Source organism: Macaca mulatta, chromosome 11 (genome assembly GCF_049350105.2).
Source record: "Macaca mulatta isolate MMU2019108-1 chromosome 11, T2T-MMU8v2.0, whole genome shotgun sequence".
Taxonomy (NCBI): Eukaryota; Metazoa; Chordata; class Mammalia; order Primates; family Cercopithecidae; genus Macaca; species Macaca mulatta.
The window spans coordinates 28,966,690-28,990,065 of record NC_133416.1 but is presented as its reverse complement, the minus strand read 5'-3'; the positions used below and the strand labels follow the sequence as shown (position 1 = coordinate 28,990,065).

The 23,376-nt window shown below is 38.2% G+C and overlaps 1 protein-coding gene across 2 annotated transcripts in view; it reads left to right on the top strand.

Annotated features, from left to right (window-relative positions):
• ITPR2 (inositol 1,4,5-trisphosphate receptor type 2) overlaps positions 1 to 23,376 on the top strand; it is a 495,598-nt gene that overhangs the window by 191,451 nt on the left and 280,771 nt on the right. For both annotated transcript variants that reach the window (XM_028829349.2, XM_028829352.2), the window contains exons 23-26: positions 2,618 to 2,747; positions 6,792 to 6,849; positions 8,730 to 8,895; positions 9,841 to 10,014. In XM_028829349.2, coding sequence (XP_028685182.1) covers positions 2,618 to 2,747; positions 6,792 to 6,849; positions 8,730 to 8,895; positions 9,841 to 10,014 — 528 coding nt within the window. The remainder of the gene's footprint in view (positions 1 to 2,617; positions 2,748 to 6,791; positions 6,850 to 8,729; positions 8,896 to 9,840; positions 10,015 to 23,376) is intronic.

Below are 23,376 nucleotides of genomic sequence, written 5' to 3'. Positions count from 1 at the left end.
GACCTATTGAGCCCCAGCTTACCGTCATCCGACTCATGGGACAAACTCTAAAATATGTGACCTCATTTTAGCCCACATTTACAGAAAAGAAGCATTAGAAAAACAATCTCCAGCAGCTAAAAAATGATGAGATGGAGCTTCTACGGCTTGGCACTCTGGGGCTGATTCATTTCTGCAGCGTCTCCTTGAACGCTGTTCACTCTGATTTTCTGTCCCTGTGGCTGCGCTGGCTTCACCATGCCCGTATGCCTGAATACTGTTTCTGAATGTCTTTCTTGGAATGGCTCTTCGAGAATTTCTTTGTAGCCCCACTCCTTGGTGCTACAAGGACTTCAAGGTCCTGTGCCTTGTGCCACCTCCTCTCTTCCCCTGGGTCTTCTTTTTTTTTTGTCCCCCATCACTTTGTAGATCTCTCTCTGTCCCTCTCTTTTCATTTCTCTCTCATTCTCTCTCTTTCTCTTCCTGGCCCTTTCTTAACTCTCTTTCTCTGCCTTTGTTTTTATCCTTCACTTTCCTCCTTTCTTTCTACTTTCCACTTGTTTTTCCTGAGTAGGCATATTAGAGAATGAAAGTTTTAATTTTGATTATGTTTATGGAATACAATGCTACATGTAAACATCATCAACTGAAAGTTGGTGTTTCATTTGTTTATGATTTATCCTTTACTTTTTAAAATAGGATTTTAAACACCCTTCCCTGTGAAGCACCTGCAGTCCAGCTCTGCCCCCTGCCTTCTGCTCATGGCTGCCAAATCCCATACCCTTTCTCAGTCCTTTTTTCCCATGAGTTATCTCCTGCTCTGCACATCCCTTTGCTACCAAGAATCAGTTCAACCAATATGTGTTGCAGCCCTCACCACACGTTACTAGGAGTCTCTGGTGTTTGCTTTCCCCTCTAGACCGTAAGTTCTTGAAAGGCACGATTGAGATCCTTGGCACCTTTTCATGCCCTTGGTGCCTTCCTCAGTACCTTGTTTAACACATGTCTGGTGAATTAACCAGCTGAGTACAGCTGACATGGAGGAAGTTTCCATAAAAAGCATAAAAGTCTAGCCAAGGTGGGGTGGTGAAGAGAGAGAGAGAGAGAGAAACTGAGACAGACACAGGACAGAGGGAGGGAGGGAGGGAGGAAAGGAGGGAGATTGATTCAGGTTATGACTGGGGAACCAGTGAAAGCTGCATTAAAAAAGAATTTAAACTGGACCTTGGAGAATTTTTTTTTTTTTTTTGAGACAGGATCTTCCTGTGTCACCCAGGCAGGAATGCAGTGGCACAGTCTTGGCTCACTGTAGCCTTGACCTCATGGGTTCAAATGTTCTTCCACGTCAGCATCCATGGTAGCTGGGATTACAGGCGTGCACCACCATGCCTGGCTAATTTGTTGTATTTTTGTAGAGATGGGGCTTTGCCACGTTGCCCAGACTGGTCTTGAACTCCTGGGGTCAAGCGATCCCCCATCTCAGCCTCCCAAAGAGCTGGGATTACAGGAATGAGCCACTGTGCCCTGACAGAGGATATCTTAACATGTAATTATTATGAAGTGGAGGAGAATATTCAAAGTAAAGTGGACACTGTGAGCACCTGTGTGGAGCCAAGAGTGGAAGTGCAGGCACTCCAGTGCTGTTAGAATGGGAAAGAGGATGAGAGAAGGGGCGTAGGAGGAGGGAGGGATGGGACACAGGTGGTTTGGATAGAGATAAAGTTAAATGATGCCTTGTAATGCCAATCTTCCTAAAACTTGGGTGACCACAAAAATGTGACACTTTTGAGAATGTAGGGGCACCGTTAATAATTATGCTGAAACAAAAGGTCAAATAGGGCCTATCTCAGGCAGACAGGAACAGATGGTACCTATGTAAAAACCCCTCCTTTGATCTGCAGCACATCCCAGCTTTTTCTTCTTTGATTTCTGTTGTATTTAGACCACATGATTTAGCTCTCAATAGTTTCCTAATTATGCTAACAGTGCTATATTTTTTTCCCCAACTCGACTATTGGCTTTTTGAGGGCAGTAGGCTTCACCTGTTTGCATTCCTTGTGGTACCTAGCACAGTCTGGAGCCTTGCTAGGTACTTAGTTTCTATCCATGCATCCATGAATGAGAACAATGACAGCAACCCAAACCCAAGAAAATGCAAATACCAGTGAGGAAAATCCATGGTGTATAGATGCTGGTACTTCAACTGTTCTTTTAGAACCTGGCTTTAGGACTGATCATGGTATAGTCACAGTCATACTGTTGTAGCTGAATTCTTGCCCTACTGTGTAAGAAATGAGGGTCACACCTTCAACAGTCTAAGTGTTCAGTGAAATGACATCATCATTACCTCTTCATCCAGACCCCCATGGTGCCTCTAGCTGGAATATTCAGAGAGCAATCATAGGGAGTCAAATGTTCTTTCCAAAAATGGCTTAGGGATTTTACTGACATTAGCTAGTGGAAATGAGTTCCCTTACTTAGTCTGAAGGCTGACAAGCATGTGGCAACTGGTGTTAAAATCTTCTAACTAGTTCCTTCGAAAGGTTGATACTTCCACTGGTATTGGTGTGTCGTGAATTGCATTTTTAAATACTATGCTAATGAAAGAAATTTATGTTGTTCTTAATCTTTCTTATAGTTTATCCTGAGTGTCAGACTAGATTATAGGATCTCATATATGCTGTCGATATATAAGAAGGAGTTTGGAGAGGACAATGACAATGCGGAGACATCTGCCAGTGGATCTCCAGATACTTTACTACCATCAGGTATCTCTTTGTGACAATATTTACTCTTTGTATTTTGTTCTTCTGAGAACTTGAAAGTACCTATCATATTTTAAAACATGATTATATTTTTTGTGCTTTTATTTTTTATTTTTTTATTATAATTCAAGTTCTGGGATACACGTGCAGAACGTGCAGGTTCATTACATAGGTATAGACGTGTCATGTTGGTTTGCTGCATCCATCAACCTGTCATGTACATTTGGTATTTCTCCTAATGCTATCCCTCCCCTTGCCTCCTACTCCCTGACAGGCCCTGGTGTGTGATGTTCCCCTCCCTGTGTCCATGTGTTCTCATTGTTCAACTCCCACTTATGAATGAGAACATGTAGTGTTTTCTGTTCCTGTGTTAGTTTGCTGAGAATGATGGTTTCCAGCTTCATCATATTTTTACGCGACAAAAATGTAGATATAATCTCCACTAATGACATCAAAGAACTGAGACAGATGATGAAATAACTCTCTGAGAATGGTGTGGAAGGTGTTTGCTGTTGTTTGTCGCTAACTCCTATGAATGCCTTTTCCTTGTAATCTTCAGGACTCTATAAAATAGATGCACTGTTCACTGTGTCATTATACAGAGGAGAAAACCAAGGTCAGAAAGGTTAAGTTACTTGCCAAAGGTCCTGAAGGTAGTGGCACAAGGATTCTCTCTGAGGTCTCTCCAGCTCCAGAGTCCAAATCTTTCCAGCATCATGATGTTTTGGTGAAAATCCAAGAGAAGTTTTTCTGCCAGGATCAAAGAGCAGTGTGAAATGTAGTTATCAGGATAGGTGTTTTGAAGAGAAGCCATTGCCGGATCCAAGAATAAAGACATGGCATTCCCCAAAGACCTGAATGTGGTTGTTGGTATCATTTTGTGTGTGTGGATTTTTTTTTTTAATTTACTTTGTATGGTTATAAACTGGAACTATATTTCAATTTTCATATTTAAAAAGTGTAAAAATGCAGCTAATTTATCTCTGAGCATTGGAGCATAACAACAAAAGAGCACAAATATGATTGTAAAAATTTTGTGACTATTGAAAGGACTTTAGAAAAACTAAGAAATATTAAATTACCATTTTTTTTGGACAGGTCAGGCCAAGTCATTGTAGGCTGAAAAGTATGTCTTATTGAAGATTTAGCCAGCTAATGGAATTCTTTTCCTGAGAATAGGATTTGTACACAGATGTGAAACTTCCTTCTAACTGCCACCAATGTGACATTAGGAACTCTCCCCTTTTCTTCGTCCATCAATCAGTTAGGAATGATTTAGTGATTACAAGCATGTAGTTAAAATGGATACTAGACCAACTGTCCTGCTGTCTGAATCATTAGTCCCATCAAAAGGCAGCACACCTCTGCAGAAGGACTTGAACATGCCTAAGCAAGACTTCTCTTCTGGCACGTTTGCAATGGTGTTGTTTTTCTGCTTCTCAGAAGTATAGAACCCAAAGGGCTATTTCCAGGAATGATATGGCAGAACCAGAAAGTCTTGCTGGCGGTTGCATTGACAGTAGCATAAAAATTATTAACTCCCAGAGGCCAGGCTTCTGGAAACATGAGCTTTAAGTGTTAGTAAAGTACCAGAGGGAAAGTCTAGGGGCACCCCAGAAAACCCTTTCTCTCTAATTTACTTGATCTCCTTCCTTTTTTTGTACCAGTAAGGGATACCTTTCAGGGAGAATTGTTTTTCTATTTTTATATCTTACTGTGTTTCTTTTTATGCTTTGGAGATGACAAATAAATGGTGTATTTTATTATTTAAACATGTTACCTTGGCTAGGTATGGTGGCTCACACCTGTAATCCCAACACTTTGGGAGGCTGAGGGGGGTGGATTCGTTGAGCCCAGGAGTTTGAGACCAGACTGGGCAACATGGCGAAACCCCATCTCTACAAAAAAATACAAAAAAATTAGCCAGTACTGGAGGCACATGTCTTTGGTCCCAGCTACTCAGGAGGCTGAGGCAGGAGGATTGCTTGAGCCTGGAAGGTCGAGGCTGCCGTGAGTTGAAGTTGTGCCACCGTACCCCAGCCTGGGCAACAGAGCGAGACCCTGTTTCAATAACAAACAAACAAACAAACAAATGAAAAACCCCATGGTATCTTAGGAAGGATATCTTCAAAATGTTAGTGGTGTGGGACAGTAAGGAATCATGATTGGTTCACATAGAAAAAAAAAATGCCCTTTCCCACAAGAAAAAGGGATGGAATTTTAGTACTAGTAAGCTTAGGTAAAAAGACCATGGTGTTTGGAAATAACCATATAATAACAATTATTGTATTGTTATGTATGTATATTTTGTATGTATATTTTGATTCTTTAATTATCCTCCCATGTTATCACTCATTTAAATTATATGTAAGTATGTGCATATATGTGTATATATGATCTATATATACACACACACTTCTCCAGATAAGAGGCACCTTTGTAACTGGTGCTTTCTGATCTTTTAAACATATTTTTGATTACAGCAATACATTAGTTTAAAACATAGTTTACATTAAAAAATTACATTGATGTCTTAGTGGAACTATATTGGGATTTTTTTCAAACTGTCAATTGACTTAAAATTTTTTAATTTTTAATTTTTGTGGGTATATAGTTGATATATATATTTGTGGGGTATATGGAGTATTTTGATACAGGTATACAATGTGTAATAATCATATCAGGATATGGCCGGGCGCGGTGGCTCACGCCTGTAATCCCAGCACTTTGGGAGGCCGAGACGGGCGGATCACGAGGTCAGGAGATCGAGACCATCCTGGCTGACACGGTGAAACCCCGTCTCTACTAAAAAATACAAAAAACTAGCCGGGCGAGGTGGCGGGCGCCTATAGTCCCAGCTACTCGGGAGGCTGAGGCAGGAGAATGGCGTGAACCCGGGAGGCGGAGCTTGCAGTGAGCTGAGATCCGGCCACCGCACTCCAGCCTGGGTGACAGACCGAGACTCCGTCTCAAAAAAAAAAAAAAAAAAAAAAAAAAATCATATCAGGATAAATGAGGTTACCTCATTTGTCATCACCTCAAGCATTTATCATCACCTCAAGCATTCATCTTTTGTGTTACAAATAATCTAATTATAGTCTTTCAGTTATTAAAAATGTACAACAAATTATTATTGACTATAGTTACTCTGTATACTAGATCTTATTCATTCTATCATACTATATTTTTATAACCGTTAACCATCCCCACTTCACCCACCCCAGTACCTTTCCCAGCCTCTAGTAACTATTATTCTACTCTCTATCTCCATGAGTTCAGTTGTTTTAATTTTTAGCTCCCACAAATGAGTGAGAATATGAGAAGTTTGTCTTTCTGTGCCTGGCTAATTTCATTTAATTAGCCAGTTCCATCCATGTTGTTGCAGATGACAGGATCTCATTCTTTTTTTTTTTTTTTAATGGCTGAATAGCACTTCATTGTGTCTGTCTACCACACTTCTTTATCCATTTGTCTGTTGATGGACACTTAGGTTGATTCCAAATCTTAGCTATTGTAAATAGCACCTCAGTAAACATGGGAATGCAGATATCTCTTTGTTATACAAATTTCCTTTCTTTTGCATATACGCCTAGCAGTGGAATTACTGGATCAATTTTTAGGTTTTTTTGAGAAACCACCAAACTGTTCTCCATAGCAGTTGTACTAATTTACCTTCCCGCCAACAGTGTACGAGGGTTCCCTTGTCTCCAAATTCTCACCAGCATTTATTATTGCCTGTTTCTTGATAAAAGCCATTTTAACTGGGGTGAGATGATATCTCATTGTAGTTCTGATTTGTATTTCTCTGATGATCAGTGATGTTGAGCACCTTTTCATCAACCTGTTTGCCATCTGTATGTTTTCTTTTGAGAAATGTCTATTCAGATCTTTTGCCCATTTTAAAATCAGATTATTAGTGTTAATGGACTTTTGGGAGAATAAAGAAATTAAGACAAAAATATTTTCACATCAATTGGTATTAATATGACTATTATGGCTCCTAATTAAAATAGGATAAAGAAGAGATTTTACCATTTATTTTTGCAGCTATTGTTCCTGATATAGATGAAATTGCAGCTCAGGCAGAAACTATGTTTGCGGGAAGGTATAGTAACATTTATATATCTTTATCTTACTTGTGAATAAGACTTTACTTAGAATTCTGTTGATACTTTGATATTGCTCACTGTATATCTATTTATTTTTAGAGCCTCTATTGTTGCTAACATAATTTCTGCCAGAAATGAAGCTGCTAATTTACTCTAGAGGAGAAAGCATAGCCTTTCTTTAGGTCAGGTGAAAAAAAAAAGGACAAGAGAGATGAGATCAGTGTATTGAACTTTCCTCTGAATTCTTTGCTTTTCTTTCCTCAAATAATGACAGCCCAAGAATGCCCTTTAACTCCCCTGGTATAAATATCACCGCATCTTGTAAAACATTGCTTCCCTGAATCTTAGATATTTGAGGCAAGAAAGTAACTTCTTTAATGTTATTATCATTAACTTTATATGAGAGAAATAAAGCTATTTTTTGCCAGTTGGAAATACCCATGATTAAATAAAACAAGACACCTTTGACATGACTAGCCTCCTTTGCCATCAGGAATCCTGCCATTTATTGTTTTAATATTGTTTCTTTCTTCTTCAGAAATGAAATTAATAGCGATCAAAAAGAAAAATTAAAACATTTAAGCTACAAATTATTAAGCTTCTGGTGCTCATTTTTATTACAGACCTGACATGAGAACCTAAAAACAATCTGTACAGTAGTCTTTCCTTATCTGCTAGGGATACATTCCAAGACCCCCAGTGGATGCCTGAAACCACAGCTAGTACCAAACCCTGTATACACTGTGTTTTTGCCTATATATACAGACTTATGATAAAATTTAATATATAAATTAGGCATACTAAGAGATTAACAACGTAACTAATAATAAAATAATTATAACAATACGCCAGCATCACCACTCTTGCAGTTTGGGACCATTATTAAGTAAAATAAGGGTTACTTGAACAAGCACTGTGACCCTGAGACAGTCATGTGATGACTGAGACAGCTACTAAGCGACTAATGAGGGGGGAACACGTACAGCGTGGAGATGCTGGCGAAGGGGTGATTCATGTCCCAAATGGGACAGGCAGGATGGCACAAAATTTAGAACTCGTGAATTATGTATTTCTGAAGTTTTCCATTTCATATTTTAGGACCATGGTTGACCATGGGCAACTGAAACCACAGAAAGTAAAACCACAGATAGAGTTGGCGAGGGTAGTGGGGGCGACTACACTAAGCATCTTGTTGCAGTTTGTGTTGTTGTCATTGGAAAGACAAACAGGAATTAAGAATTAGGAGCACCAAAAAAGGATTTTTATCTCTAGTGAACATTTAGTTTAGTTTTGTTGTTGTGTTTTCCTACTGAAGAATTTCATTATTCCCTAGGAGAATGAACCAGTATGATTTCACCTTGAAATAGACGGACCTTCTGTTTTAGTGGAACCTCACCCAGAATCCTCCTACGCCACACCCGTGGCTGCTCTGGTGATGGTTCACGCACATGCGTGCTGGCCTTCCCCACTCCTCCCCACCTGTCATGTAGGGGTCTGTAGGGCCCCTGGGGAAATCAGTCACTGGTGTCCATCCAGCCTAGCACAGCTCCTCCCATAAATGCTTTTGGATTGACGCAGATGCCCATTTTTTTGTCTATGCTGAGGTGACCAACTCATCCCAGTTTGCCTAGGAACCCGTGAGTCTTGGATAAACTAGGAGGTTCGATCACCCCTGCTTTCGTGGACAGGCACAAGCTTTTCTTTGTGATTGTTTCCTCATCAGTTACATGAGGAAAACAAAGAAAATATTTTCCTGTTCACTTCCTAATTTGGAAAAACAAATGATATACTTCTGAGAATATGTATACAATTCTAATACTGAAGTGTAGATGTTATATAAATATGAGTCACTTTAGAAATATTTTTGGTTCTATAGAAAGGAAAAAAACCCAGTTCAACTTGATGATGAAGGAGGCAGGACATTTTTACGGGTCCTCATTCATCTGATCATGCACGACTACCCGCCTTTGCTGTCTGGAGCCCTGCAGCTGTTGTTTAAGCACTTCAGCCAGAGGGCGGAGGTTTTACAGGCATTTAAGCAGGTAAGATTGGAGGGCCCTCAATACATTCAAGGTAAAAGCTCTGAAAGTGTTAATAACATCCAACCTGACTTCATGGCTGCAGGGGTAATGACACTGTGTGGCTTTTCCTGGAGACACTTTCAATTTTTAAACAGAGACATGGCCTTGTCTATGCCAGGACGTGATCTATTTAGAAGGCATTCCCCACAAGTGATTTTTTAGTTAATGTCTTTAAAACAAATGAAAGGCACCAAGATTTGGGAAGGCACTGGGAGATAACAACATGTTAGGAATTTTATTACCACTGCTATTATTTTATCCTTAAATTTTACTGATGAATTTGGGTAGGAGCACCAATAGCCCTGAAATAGTTATTTTGTGATTGAAAACTGCATAAATCCAAAAGAAAGGAACTGGTATGGATCTAATGTTTTTCTCTGTGGTCTTTGAATAAGACATCAATCTTGAGATTATTAATTAGTAATACTTAAGTGCTTATATATGTTTCACTATTTATTTAACATAATAGGGTATTGATCATTTAGGCAGTTTTACAGGAATATGTTAAAAGAATATGAAATAAAAGGGTAGTTCTATATTAAATACATATATGTATATGTCATATAATACATGAAAATTATAAGAAAATAAAAACTTGTATGATGAGGTTTAGATTGTGTCTATTGATATTTTCTCCCACTTATTTTTGTTTCTGTCTCTTCTCAAACAGAGTCTCAGAAAAATTAACTTCAGCAGTGAAAATAAAGTTAGGGTGTCTTTTAATATTAAATCACTTTGAAAAGTTTTTCTAGGGCTCAGTTAAAAAATTCTAATATGTGAAAATACTGGTTAAAAGTTCACTCTTACTTCCAGGTAGGTTTTCATAGTCAATATACATCTAAAATATTCATAAATGTTCTAGAAATAGTGAACTTCAACTAAGAGATTGAAATTATTCTGTTTTAGGTGCAATTACTGGTGTCTAATCAAGATGTAGATAACTACAAGCAAATCAAGGCAGATCTAGACCAGCTTCGACTGACAGTGGAGAAGTCTGAGCTATGGGTTGAGAAGAGCAGCAACTATGAGAACGGAGAAATAGGGGAAAGTCAAGTGAAAGGCGGTGAAGAGCCAATTGAGGTTCGTTTCAAGATCTATTTTGAAATCCTCCAAATGATATCTTTTAAGTCAGATATGTGACCACATGCTCTACAATCAAAATTGTTCATAAAGAAAAATTCTGTTTTGAGCAACAGAGCACAAAATTTTCATTTGCCAGGTTGTCAGTTAACTCCATAAACTGGTACTTTGCTTAGCTCTTGTCAATTTCTACCACTTCTTACCTCATCTATCTAGTGTTTCACTCTGTCATTTCCACTGTAAATTCTAGAATCCAGCAATCAGGAAAATAGGAAGGAGTGGAAGGAGAAAAAAGGAGTGGACTCTGAGACCTGTGGGGAGAGGTGAATTTTTGTGGACCCTTTCGCTGTGGCCATTTTTTTGCCAACCAGTAATTAATTCCTATCATTATGCGTATCCTTATATAATATATAAAAATATCTAAATAGAAGACCAATATGCTTTACTGCCTGTATGAAAATACCAAAAGTCTAAAGGGTGACTGTCGTCTTCTGTTGTATTGGCTTTTTTAGTGTGTTAATTAGTTGCTGTTTTCACATTTCACTAAGTACATATGATCACTTAAAAAATGTTAAATACTGCTTTAGTAGTCATGCTTAGATAAAGCAGACTAGTACCAATATCATAACTGTTAATACAAAAAGTTTTGTAAATGACTGTCTGTTGTTTTATATAGTTGTTTTTTAATCTGCAGGCATATAAACCCTTTTGATGGGTTTACCTGCCTTAGCTTTTGTGTTTGTTGGAGTACCCAAAATATTGTGAAGTGAAAAGTGAAAACAGAGCAAGAGATAATTAGAGTAATCAAAATGCTTCTGAAATGCTTTGGAAGTTTGTGACAAGCTACTGGAACGTGGGCTTCATTGCACATTCATGTCTACTGGGATTTCCTTTGCAGCCCTCACAGCCACAAGTAGATGCCCTTTATTTCCCTTTTGGCTTTTAAGTTCCACATGAGTTTATCTTATTGGCAGAAGCTGAATTGAATTTAGGACTTCAGCTGCAGGGGAATTTGAGAAACCAGCTCTGTGATACAGAGGGACCCTCAGGGGTGGGAATGCTTGCTGAATGCCAGGTAATAATATGCATCATAGAAAGGACAATGTGTAGGTTATTAGCATGGGTTTTGAAATCAGACACCCCAGAATTTGCCTCTTGGTATATGTGTGACTTTGAGCAACTTATTTTCATTCTCTAAGTTTTATTTTTATTGACTATCAAATGGATATCATCATGGTAGTTTGCTCCTGGAATTGCTGTAAAGATTAAATGAGGAAATCCTATGCACCTGGTAAGTGTGTCAGTTAATATGGCTTCAGTGGGAAAATATGAACAACATGAAAATATATACGATAAGATGACATATTACTTACCAACAAGTCAAGAAGTAAGACTCCAGCTTTAATTCCTTGCCTCAGTGTTGTCATCATGGATCAATTGGCTTAGTTTTGAAGCCAGTCTTTCTCCTGATGACATCATGGCAGTAGCATTCTAGATGTCACATCTGTGCACGACAACATCAAGAAAGAATACCTATTTCTGGGTCTCCTGTTTAGGGGCAAGGAAACATTTCTTAGACATCCCTCACCTTATTTCATGTCTCTTTGGCCAGAACAGGGCCAGATGTTAAAACTCTATACCAGTGGAGTACAAGATTAGTTTAGATTAAGTAAAAGATGTCCCTCAAGCTAGGATACACCACCTTGGGTTACATGGGAGAAGGAAAGATGGCTGAACAAAATTGGATTCTTCTAGCAGAGAAGAATAAGAAAGAATGTTGGTTAGCAACCAGCAGTGTTTTTCAACATTAGCAGTCAGTCAGTGTTTGTTGTAATTATTATTTGTTTTTATGTGTATCACACTGTGTTGTTTACTATGGTGGATATGGAATTATGAAATTTTAGAGTTACAAGATCCTTGTAGGGATAATCACCTCCAATTCCCTATGTGATATATGTGTTCTCTATCTCTAAATGTCTCACCTGAGTGACATTATTTCTTCAAACAAAGCAAACTTCTGTGGCTGGAAATTCAGTACCACCTGAGGTAGCATATTCTGTTGATATTAAGGTACAGCTTAAAGAATACAGTATTACCAGGAAGAAGTTGATGTGGTCCCTCCCTATATAACAGAGGAAACCACTGTCATGAATTTAACAATTTCCTTGCTTAGTAGTTTTATCATGTGTCTGTATTTCTAAAACATAAGAAATATATGAGGAATATTTATTTAGCCGATTTTGCACGTTTTCATTGTTTATCCCTGTTGATGTATAACTGCAACTCATTCATTTTCTCTAATATATATTATTACATTTATGCACATGTTTATCCAGTTAGCTGTGGATGGACATTTGGGCTCTTTCTGGTTTGGGTGTTTTAAAAGAAAATTTGCTACTAAAAGCAGTGCCGCTGTGAAAGCTGTTGTATGTCACCTGGTGCACATGTTTGGGAGATTTTTCGGGATATCTACATAGGAGTAACACACGCAGTATGTTCCCCTCTACCAGACAATGCCAGTTGTTTTCCCTCCACTAGTGTACGAGCGTTCTCCTACTCCCCATCCTTATCATGGGTGTTTTCTCACTTTCCCACTTTTGATCATTGAGTACACTTGATATATTATCTCCGTTGTGATTTTCATTTTGCTGAATTAGTTATGAGTTGAGTTTTTTTTATGTTTATTTGCCATTTTACTTCCTCTTCCTGTTTAGATAAAGCTAAATTCTATACAGGCAAATAGTTAATTCCTACCAATTCATGTGTACCTATTAATAAGGTTAAAAATACTCACTTCAAGTCAGGTAATGCTATAAGTTCAAACTTGAACATGATCTTTTATTTATTTTTTTTCTTGCTTTATTGTGTTCATAGGATTTTCTAGTACAAGGTAAAATAGAAGTGGTAATGGCATCCCTGTCTTATTTCTGATTTTAAAGGGAATGGTTCTAATATTTCACTATTGAGCATAATGTTTACTGTACATTCTTTTATAGATACCCTTTATGGAGGAGCACATTCTCTTCCTAGTTTACTTTTTAAAAACTACAAATGGTTATTGACTTTAATTAAATGTAATTTATGCATCTATTAAGATTATATTATTTTTTATTTAATCAGTTCACCTAAATGACATAAATCTTAAATAGAGCTTCTACCATAGTAACTTTGCATTCTAGGTTTAAAATATCTTGGTGATTTGGTTTTACATTGCTAGATTCTGTTTGCTAATACTTTGTGTAGAATTTTACATCTGTGTTGCCAGTGACATTAGCCTGTAATTTTTCCTTCCTTCCTTCCTTCCTTCCTTCCTTCCTTCCTTCCTTCCTTCCCTCCCTCCCTGCTTCCCTCCCTCCCTCCCTCTCTTTTACTGTTCCTATCAAGCGGTAGTATTGAGGTTACACTAGTCCCATGAGCTATAGACTATTTGTTTTTTTGTGTGTAACATTAGAATGATCTGTTCATAAATGTTCGGTAAAACCTGTCTGCAAAACTGTCTGGGCGTGATATTTACATTGTGGGAACATTTTGACTACTGATTCAATTTTTTAATGATTATAAATTCATTCAAATTTTCTACTTTGAGTTAATTTGTTGTGCATTTTTCTAGCCATATATTGAAATCTTCAAATTTATTGGCATAAATTTGTTCATATTCTTTTGCTATCTTTTACGTTTCCACTGTATTCATAGCTTTATACCCCTTTTTCATTCTTTATATGTTTTGCTGTGGCTCTCTTCTTTTCTCTAGCTCTATCCAGCTCAATCTTTCTGGAGTTTTATGTACAGTTTACCCTTGAACAGTGTTTGGGGGATGGTTAGGGGTGCCAACCTCCCGCACAGTTGAAAATTTGTTTATAGCTTCTGACTCCATCAGAACTTAAGTACTAATAGTCTACTGTTGACTGGAAGCCTTACTGATAACATAGACAGTCAATTAACATATATTTTCTGTGTTGTGTGAATTATGTAGTGTATTTTTACAATAAAATAAGCTAGAGAAAAGAAAATGTTAAGAAAATCATGAGGAAGAGAAAATATATTTGCTGTCTATTAACTGGAAATGGATCATCATAAAGGTCTTCATCCTCATCATCTTCATGCTGAGTAGGCTCAGGAGGAGGAGGAAGAGGGAGGGTTGGTCCTGCTGTCTCAAGGGGGGCAGAGGTAAAAGAAAATCTGTGTGTAAGTGGATCTGCACAGTTCAAATTCATGTCGTTCAAGGTCATCTGAATTTTACTCATGTTTTAAACATAGTCTGTTTTGGGGTTTGTTGAGATTCTGGATTTGTTTGCTATTTTATTATACTTATCCTACTATACTCTATCGTTTTATGTTGACAGACTTTTCGATTTAAAAAAAAATTGGTAGTATAATTTCCTTCAAAGGAGCTGCATTCCCTGAGTTTTGACAAATGATATTTTTTATTTTTCAATATTAGATATTAAAAATTTTTCCATTGCGAGTTCTTTGTCTTAGAATTACTTGGAAGTGAGTTTTTAAATTTCTACATGCATAGGCAAATTTTACCTTTTTTGTTAATTGAATTCTTAATTAACTTGTGACAAGATAATTTAGTTATTATGATATCATTTCTCCAAAATTCACTGAGATTTGCTTTCCGATCCATTGTGCATCCAGATTTTGTAAGTGTCCAATGTGGCCTGAGAAGAATGTGAATGGATGTAGGATTCTTAATAGATGACTGGCAAATCAAGCCTATTAATTGTGTTTAATTAATATATTGAATATTATTTTTATTTTCTTGACACATCAATAAGTGAGAGAGATTTGTTCACATTTCCCACTACAATGGTAGGTTTATCAATTTCCCCTTGCATTTCTATTAATTTTTACTCCACGTGGTTTGAGATTATATCATTAGATGCCTGTAAATTTGAAATTATTATATTTTTACTGCAGAACAAAAAGGTTTATCAACTGTGAATTATTTCCCCTCACTTCTTATTATTTTATTCCATGTCTTCTGGCTTTCATTGCTGCTGTTGAGAAGTTTGCTCTGTTAAATAGTGGTGATTTAACTTTGAAACTCCAGTTAAGTGCTTGTTAAACTTTATTAGTGAATATGTTACTATACAGTACATATCTGTTCATTTCCTTTTTATATTTTCTCTACCTATGACTTTGTATGGCATATGGATAATTTCTTTAGACTCATCTGAATCTCTCTTCAGGTCTGTCTTCTTTGCAGTTTTCTCTACCAATTTACTTTTAAACTTCAGCCACTCTATCTTTTTCATACTTGAAATTTCATTTTTTTCAAACCTGAAATTTGATTTTTTTTCAAATATATTTGGTCATTTTTGATCATGCTTTGTTTTTTTCTATTTTTTTGTGATTCCCTATGACTCTTTTAGGGTCTGCATGTAATAACTCTGAGATCCGATGTACTTGAGATTTTCTTGTGATCCTTACTCATGTTGTGTTTCATTATATTTTTGATCATGTTTGATTATGTGCTCATATCTTTTTTCAAATTGACTTCATTTTTAGAGCAGTTTTAGGTTTAGAGAAAAATTACACAGAAAGCACAGAGTTCCCATATAGTTCCTCTTTTCCTCTTTCTTTTTCTCTGATTGTTAACATCTAGGATAAGTGTGATACATTCATTATAATTGATAAGCCAATATTGACACAGTATTTTTAAACGAAAATTCATTATTTATTAAGGTTCATTCTTTGTGTTGTTTAGTTATGGGTTTTGACAAATGCATAATGTCATGTATCCACCATTGCAGTGTCCAACAGAATAGCTTCATTGCCCTAAAAATTCTGTGTGTTTCACCTATTTGTCTCTCCCTATGGACCCCTGAGTCCCTGGCAACCACTGATTTTTTAAAATAATTTCTGTAGTTTTGCCTTTTCTAGAATTTCATATAATTAGAATGATACAGTATATAGCTTTTCCAGACTGGTTTCTTTCACTTAGCAGTATGTGTTTAAGTTGTTCCATGTCCTTTTGCAGTTTAATGGCTCATTTTTTGTTATTGCTGAATAATAGTCCCTTGTACTATTTATCCATTCACCTATTGAAGGACATCTTGGTTGCTTCCAGATTTTGGCAATTATGAATAAAGCTGCTACAAACATTTGGGTGCAGGTTTTGAGCGCCTATCTTTTGACATTAGTCCTGGGGTTGACATAGGGTATGTTTTCCTCCTTAGAGTATTTGTGATTGCCTTTGCCTATTGGCAGGGGGCGCTGCTAGCCTGAGACCACATTACTCCCTTCCTATATACCTGTTTTAAGGCAGGAGTCTTGGGTTTAGCTCCCCAAACTAGACACTTGCTCAGAGTTTACTTAGTCTTTGGGTTGCAGATCTAGTATTGTCATTTGCCTTCAGGGAAACTTATCTTGTGCCCTTGTTGCTTGGAGCTCTCTGTTCCGGTTTCGGGTTACATTTTTCCCTTAGAAGATGGAGGGTGGGGTCCCTGGGAGTTGTCCTTTGTTTTCTATGGGCCCAGAAATGCTGTGTAAAGTGTACATTTCAGTCCCATTGCTTTCATGCTCACTTGCCTTTGTGCACACTTGAATTTCTCCTTTCTGTTCTTAAAGTTTGGTATCTGGACTCAAATCTCATGTTCCATTTGCCCTCAGAGAATGAACACGCTTCATGAACACCCAAAAAACAGGGTGACGAAGTAGTTGATTAAATACTGAACTATGTGGTACAGAAAAAGGAGAGACCAGCATGGGCCTGATGACTGGAAGAAGGCCCCACTCCAGATTCTGCACATAGGCCTATTCTGAAGGATTGGGAGGAGTTAGCTAACGTATTCAAGAATAATAAGAGAAGTAAAGTTCAAGAATAAGCGATTTGTATTTGCAATGGCTGGAAACAAGGAGCCTGTGAAGATTCTTGGGTAGGGAGGTGGGCATACTATTTTGGAAAATTTAGTCTGACAGAATCCAGAATGCTACAGAAGAACAAGAGGCTGGCTCTTGTACAAATTCAGGTGGGAGCTTCTGAAAGCGTGCAGTAGTGAGGTAGCAGTAGAAATGTATGCAAATAAGTGGATTGGGAAGCCAGGAGAATGGTATCTATATAATGGATTAATATAAGGGGAACAAAAGTGAGAAACTATGAAGTTACTAATTTATATACAGCCAAATAATCTGTATTATGCAATAACCCAGCAGCCAAAGATAGTGGCAATGTATTGTAAACAGGATGAAATATATCACAGTATCAATGGAAACAGCCAGTAGCAGGCAGCACACACGCTAGCAGGCCAATACAAACAATACTCCTTTGTTGTTTAGTAAATCTTACAAAGGCTGTAAACACAGCACCATCAGCATTGTTCTGAAACAGCTCATAATGGTCTAACTTTGTGCCTGCTTAGATATCAGAAGACCAGATAACTTTAATGTGATTATTCATTTTGAGAATAAAAAATATCTCCATAACATAAAAGTATGAGGGAAAAAAAGTGTTTTCCCTCAGTGGTAAATTTGGTATACTCTGTTGACAATAAATTCCCTCAGTGGTAAATTTGGTATACTCTGTTGACAATAAATATGAATTGATGGTCTGTCTACTAATCCTAACAAATCTCAGTTTATAATCCAAAATTATACCATTACCATACTTGATCTCTTATAAATAAGGAGAAGGGGATGGATTTGGTCATCTATTAAGCCCACTGCGTCCCTAGAGCCTAGGAGCTTTATTATCTATTGTATAGTATAGTTTTTCCCTTTATTAAACTTATCGTCCCCAGCGTTAAAAGATTGTACCATCATTTCTGAAAGCTTAAAGGCTAAAATATAACAAGTTGACAATATCAGTAGCATTAGGAGCAATTACTAATTCATCACTTTCAAATATGCATTGACTTCTAAATATAGGAAGGAGAGATTAACTCAGGAAACCATACCCGAGTAGGTTAAGTCAGGATTACCCTTTACGTTCATCCACCGCTTTATTTAGGGTTGAGAAGCAGGTCACATGGGCATTGCAGTGCTTCAAAGGAAAGTTCCTCCTCATGTTGTTTATTTTGATTGTTAATTTTTCTTACAGTGATTTTGCTTCTATATTTGTGTGTATACCTATATTTATCTCTATATCTATCTACTCACTTATATATGGTTGCCAGCTTCTTTTTCTTTACTGTTTTTTAGAGATGGGTCTTGCTCTGTCACCCAGCTAGAGTGCAGTGGCCCTTTTTAAAAATTTGACTTAGACTCTCACTGATGTAAAGTCTCATGTTTAAACTATCTACCTAGTTTTTACTTCAAGGACTATATAGTTCATTTTCAGGTTATTTAATTGGTTCTTTTTCATATTCATCTATTCTAGATTCATATCTGTCTGTTTTTACGTCGTAATTATTTTTGTTCTTTTAATGGATGTGTGATGTAAGGAGCAGAATTAACTAAAAAATGTCCCTAGGGGCTCACTCTGGGTTGTCTGGACAACGAGGTGGCTGGGACTGTTTTTGCAGAATGAGGAGTGCCTCTCTTCCAAGGGACTGTGTACTGATTTTGGCTTCTCCTAGGACCTGTGGCTTCTGCCCCTCAGCAGGGACAGTTCAGTTTCTATGGGCCACAGGCTAGTGTTCAAAAGATTCCTGTAAACAACAGGCACTGCCTGGTACTGGAACAGTTTCCGTGTCCCTTTATTGAGAAGGTTACGCTCCAGCTTGCCCCATAGGTAGTTACTGTGGCATTGGGGGAGTGGTTGCTTGGAAATCTAGACCCACTCTATCCAGCAGGGCACCCAGCACTCCTGTGTGGGGAGATGGGAGGAGGGGGGACCTGTGCCTTCTCTTCTCTTGCTATTGCCTGACTTGTAGCCTGTCCTTTCCCTGAAAAGGCTATCTTTCCTTATCCATGCTGAGTGATGCTGTGACATCATCCTCAACACTATTGCATGGCACATGGCAACCACAGAGGTGCCCATCGGGCATGAGGGATGCTATTCCTCACTATCTCTATGATTATTTAAAACATACCTACTTACAAGGCCTGTCAGAAAAGCTCTTGATTGTTTATATTTCACTGGGCATGATATAATATTATTATGAGTTTTTTACTTGACTTTTTTAGTATTGATGTTCCTCATAGGAGTTTGAATTATAGTTTGCAGATGTATCTTATTATTTATTAATTATATTACTTTATTAATTGTGAATTAATTCCTGCTTTCCCTCCCTCCCCTCTCTTTCCTCTTCTCCATTGATTTTTCTCTAGTTCTCCCTGAGCACACTTTCTCTATCTGATGGTTTTTCTATTACCTCCACATCTCATTACTTTTTAAAAGCAAAAACTGTATTCCATTCTTTGCCTGCCACTTCTGATCTTTTTTCCTTTGATGAAGCAAGCAAAGTTGCAAATCCCCCTAGCAGGATATATATTAAGAAGCTTCTCCTTTTCCAAGTGTTAGTATGAGATTCTCTGCAGTGGGAAAATAGTTCTACATAAACTTGTGTCTTCAGCTAAACTTGTGATTGATTAGTTGACTTTTGACACAATCTGGTAGAATGTCTAACCCCGATGTCCTGGGACAGGAGCAGTCCATGTGTTCTAGACAGAATCTTGCAGCTTGACCTGATCAGTCAGGGACACTATGGTAATTTCATGAAGAGCTTTTATTCATTAGTTTTGAACAGTGCTTTCCTGAATTTTCCTTTTATGGAATCTGTTTTCTTGTCTCCAGTTTCTATTTTTGCCTCCAACCTAATTGTATAATTTATTTATTTGTTTATATCACTATACATATTCCCATACGTATGTCTGAGCTAATTCCACTGAAGGTGATGATGACAGATGAGTTTCAATTAACAAGCCCCTTCACAGGACAGACATGTGAAAAATAACTTTTGGTTTATACTAAAATGCTTGTTTTACACATTCTCATCCTATTTGGTTATAATATAAATTCTTAAATGTAACAATTATACTTCCAGAATGTGTTATTTCAATTCCTTGGTTATTAGATCTTTTTTATGAGAATTTTTCCCTTCTCATTTTCTAACCACATTTAAATTGATACTGTTTTGGCATAAGCTTACTATTTCCCTTCATGCTATAAATAAGTTACTATCTTACTTTTTTTTTTAACTTTCCCATTTGTTCTTTTTTTTAGACAGGGTCTTGCTCTGTCATTCAGGCTGGAGTGCACTGGTGTGATCACAGCTCACTGCAGCCTCGACTTCCTAGGCTCCAAAAATCCTCTCCTAGCTTCCTGAGTAGCTGGGACCGTAAGTGTGCACCACCACGCCTGGCTAATTTTTGTATTTTTTGTAGGGATGGGGTTTCTCCATATTGCCCAGGCTGATCTTGAACTCTTGAGCTCAAGCAAGCCACCTGCTTTAGCCTCCCAGAGTGCTGGGATTACAGGTGTGAGCCCCTAGGGGCACCTGGCCTCCACTTGTTCTTAATTCACTACAAGTTGTTAGTGAAGATTCTATGTTCTCATATGGTTTCTTTTTTTTCAGCAAGTGGCTAACAAGGAAATAATAGTGGCTGATTCATTCAAATCAAAGCATACATTTGTTTTTAGATCAGGCAACAACATTACTGTAATGATTTCTTGCGGAACAAGTGAGTGTAAAAGGCAGTGCTGATTCCTCCCCCTCACACATTTCATATATACACCCCCCTTCTCACAACCATGTCCGACTGGGCGAGCTATAACCCTATTGTGACTAGGGAAGCTTCCTTCATACAATGTATCAGTATCAAAGTCAGTCTCTAAGGGTTCTATTATGTTGCTGTTTTCACTTCCTGTACAGTGCTTTGTATGCCATTCTGTTGATCAAAAGGTTGCCCACGCTTTCTACATTTTATATAATACTGGTGAGTTTTTAGCCATCCCTGGAGTTACATCAGAAAAATTCTGGGACATATTGCTGTATGATAATAGGTTCCTGCTGTGCTTTTTTTTTTTTTTAATTTAAAAGTAAACTTTAATGTCAAAAATGCAAACTTGGGGAGCGCGGAAAGATCACACACAAGGCTACCACTTCACACTTGGAGGGTTGCACGGCGGCCAGGCGGAGGCGCACCTCACTTCACAGACGGTGGAGGGGCCAGGCAGAGGCGCTCCTCATTTCACAGACTGTGGGGCGGCCGGGCAGAGGCGCTCCTCACTTCACAGACGGTGGAGGGGCCAGGCAGAGGCGCTCCTCACTTCACAGACGGTGGGGCGGGGGCGCTCCTCACTTCACAGACGGTGGGGCGGCCGGGTGGAGGCGCCCCTCACTTCACAGACGGTGGGGCGGCCGGGCGGAGGCGCCCCTCACTTCACAGACGGTGGGGCGGCCGGGCGGAGGCGCCCCTCACTTCACAGACGGCGGAGGGGCCGGGGAGAGGCGCCCCTCACTTCACAGACGGCGGAGGGGCCGGGGAGAGGCGCTACTCACTAGGTTCCTGATGTGTTCTTACGAAAGCAGTTACTAGTTACATTAAACGTTTCCAGTTTTTCCTAATACCTGTCTAAGCAAAGTTCCGCAGTGGCACGAACTTTTTTTGTTAGCTTATTTATCAGAGATGCAGATTGTAAAGGAGATTTGGGTTGTGTTTTAGAACATCAGCTTAAACATTATCAAATACTAACTAAAATGACATCAAATGAGTCAGAAAAATGCCGTTATTTTGTCTTATTATGGAGCGAAAGGGAAAAAGGTTTGGGGTAAAGTTATGAATATGTATGTATTCTCTAGAAGGGTAGAGCTTTGCCTCTCTGACTTGAGCAAACATCTGGAAGGAAGTTATCTGCAAGTAATGCTGGTCACAGCCTCTTCTGTCCATTGTGGATTTTGAATCAAGCCTTCAAGCAGCCTTAGGTGCTTCCCAGGGAAGCAGAAACTGACAACCATGATACCAAGATGGTCCAAAGTAGCTTTCCAGGCAAGGTCATAGAAGTAGATCTAGGGTGATATCTTCCTAAATGACTAGTACATGATGTTATCATTAGATGGGGGGGGGGGAGAAAAAAATACCTCCTTATCCCATAGAGGGTTATCATTCAGTTATCTGAAAGAGGCAGTATTTATTCTGAACAGCTTCAACTACATTATAATCTATAATCTGACTGGCGAATCAAATATAAAAGACTCGTTATTAAAAAATTGTTTTTGTATGTTTTGAAGGGAGATGAGGATAGAAGAAGGACAGCATTTGGCACCTGAAGTTGAGGGGAGGGTGGGTGGTTTATGGTGTCACTGACTACTTTAAAGAGTGGTTACACCAGAGAAGGCTACCAGTACAGATGGTGAGCAGAAGGCCTTGCAGTCTTGCTGACTTGGCAACTTCACTGAGGATGGACCTCCTTAAACTTCAGTGGGATAGGGATAAATAGAAGGCATGCACCAAGCTATTTTAATCATGCAGCTGCAGATGTAGGCAGCTCTACATTGTAGGATTTGGAAAATTCTATTTTTAAAAGCATGATTGCCCTTGGTTAAATTAAGGAGCTGGATTCCCATTAATTAGTGCCAGTATTTACTTATTTATTGAGATGGGTCTCACTCTGTTGCCCAGGCTGGAGTGATTAGCACAATCATAGCTCACTACAGCCTCAAACTCTTGGCCCAAATGGTCCTCCTGCCTCAGTTTCCTGAATAGCTAGGGCTATAGGTGAGCCCACCATGCCCAACTAATAATTTTTTTTTATTTTTTATTTTTTATAGAGACAGAGTCTTTCTATGTGGCCCAGGGTAACCTCAAACTCTTAGCCTCAAGCAGTCCTCCCACCTTGGCCTCCCAAAGTATGGGGGTTATAGACATGAGTCATCATACCTAGCCAGTGCTAAAATTTAGTTTACCATATAGTTCACATAATATTACTTTCTTATATCATTTTTTGCTATTGATATAAAAGTTTCCTTACCTGATTAAAAAAAAAAAAGAAAGAAACTATCTTTAGAACCAATATTCACTCTTTGTGTCTCGCCTAGAACCCTGATGCCCACCCAATTTCTAGACTCTTCTTGCTCTCTTGTTTTTGAACCTACTGTTTTATGTTATGGTATATACTATGCAATTAAAAATATAACTACCTCTAAAATCACTGAACTAAGCTGTTTCCCATATTCTGTTAGGGGGAATACATTTAAGTTCTCCAGATGATAGGAAGCAGTTACAATAAAGTGCAAGGACGTTTGGAGCGCCGTATTTAGTTTTCATCACTATTGTCAAAAGGATCATTTGGAGATGTGCTACGAGCCTGACACTGTTCTAAGTGTCACACTTTTTTCTTTTTTCTGGACCCATTCAGCTCTGGGATGCTGCATAAATCATACTTCTACATTTTGCACTTTTCTAATGTTTTGTCATTAGAATAAATACAAGGTTTTGTAGATTAGACCAGTGATGTAGGGCTAAAGTTTATAG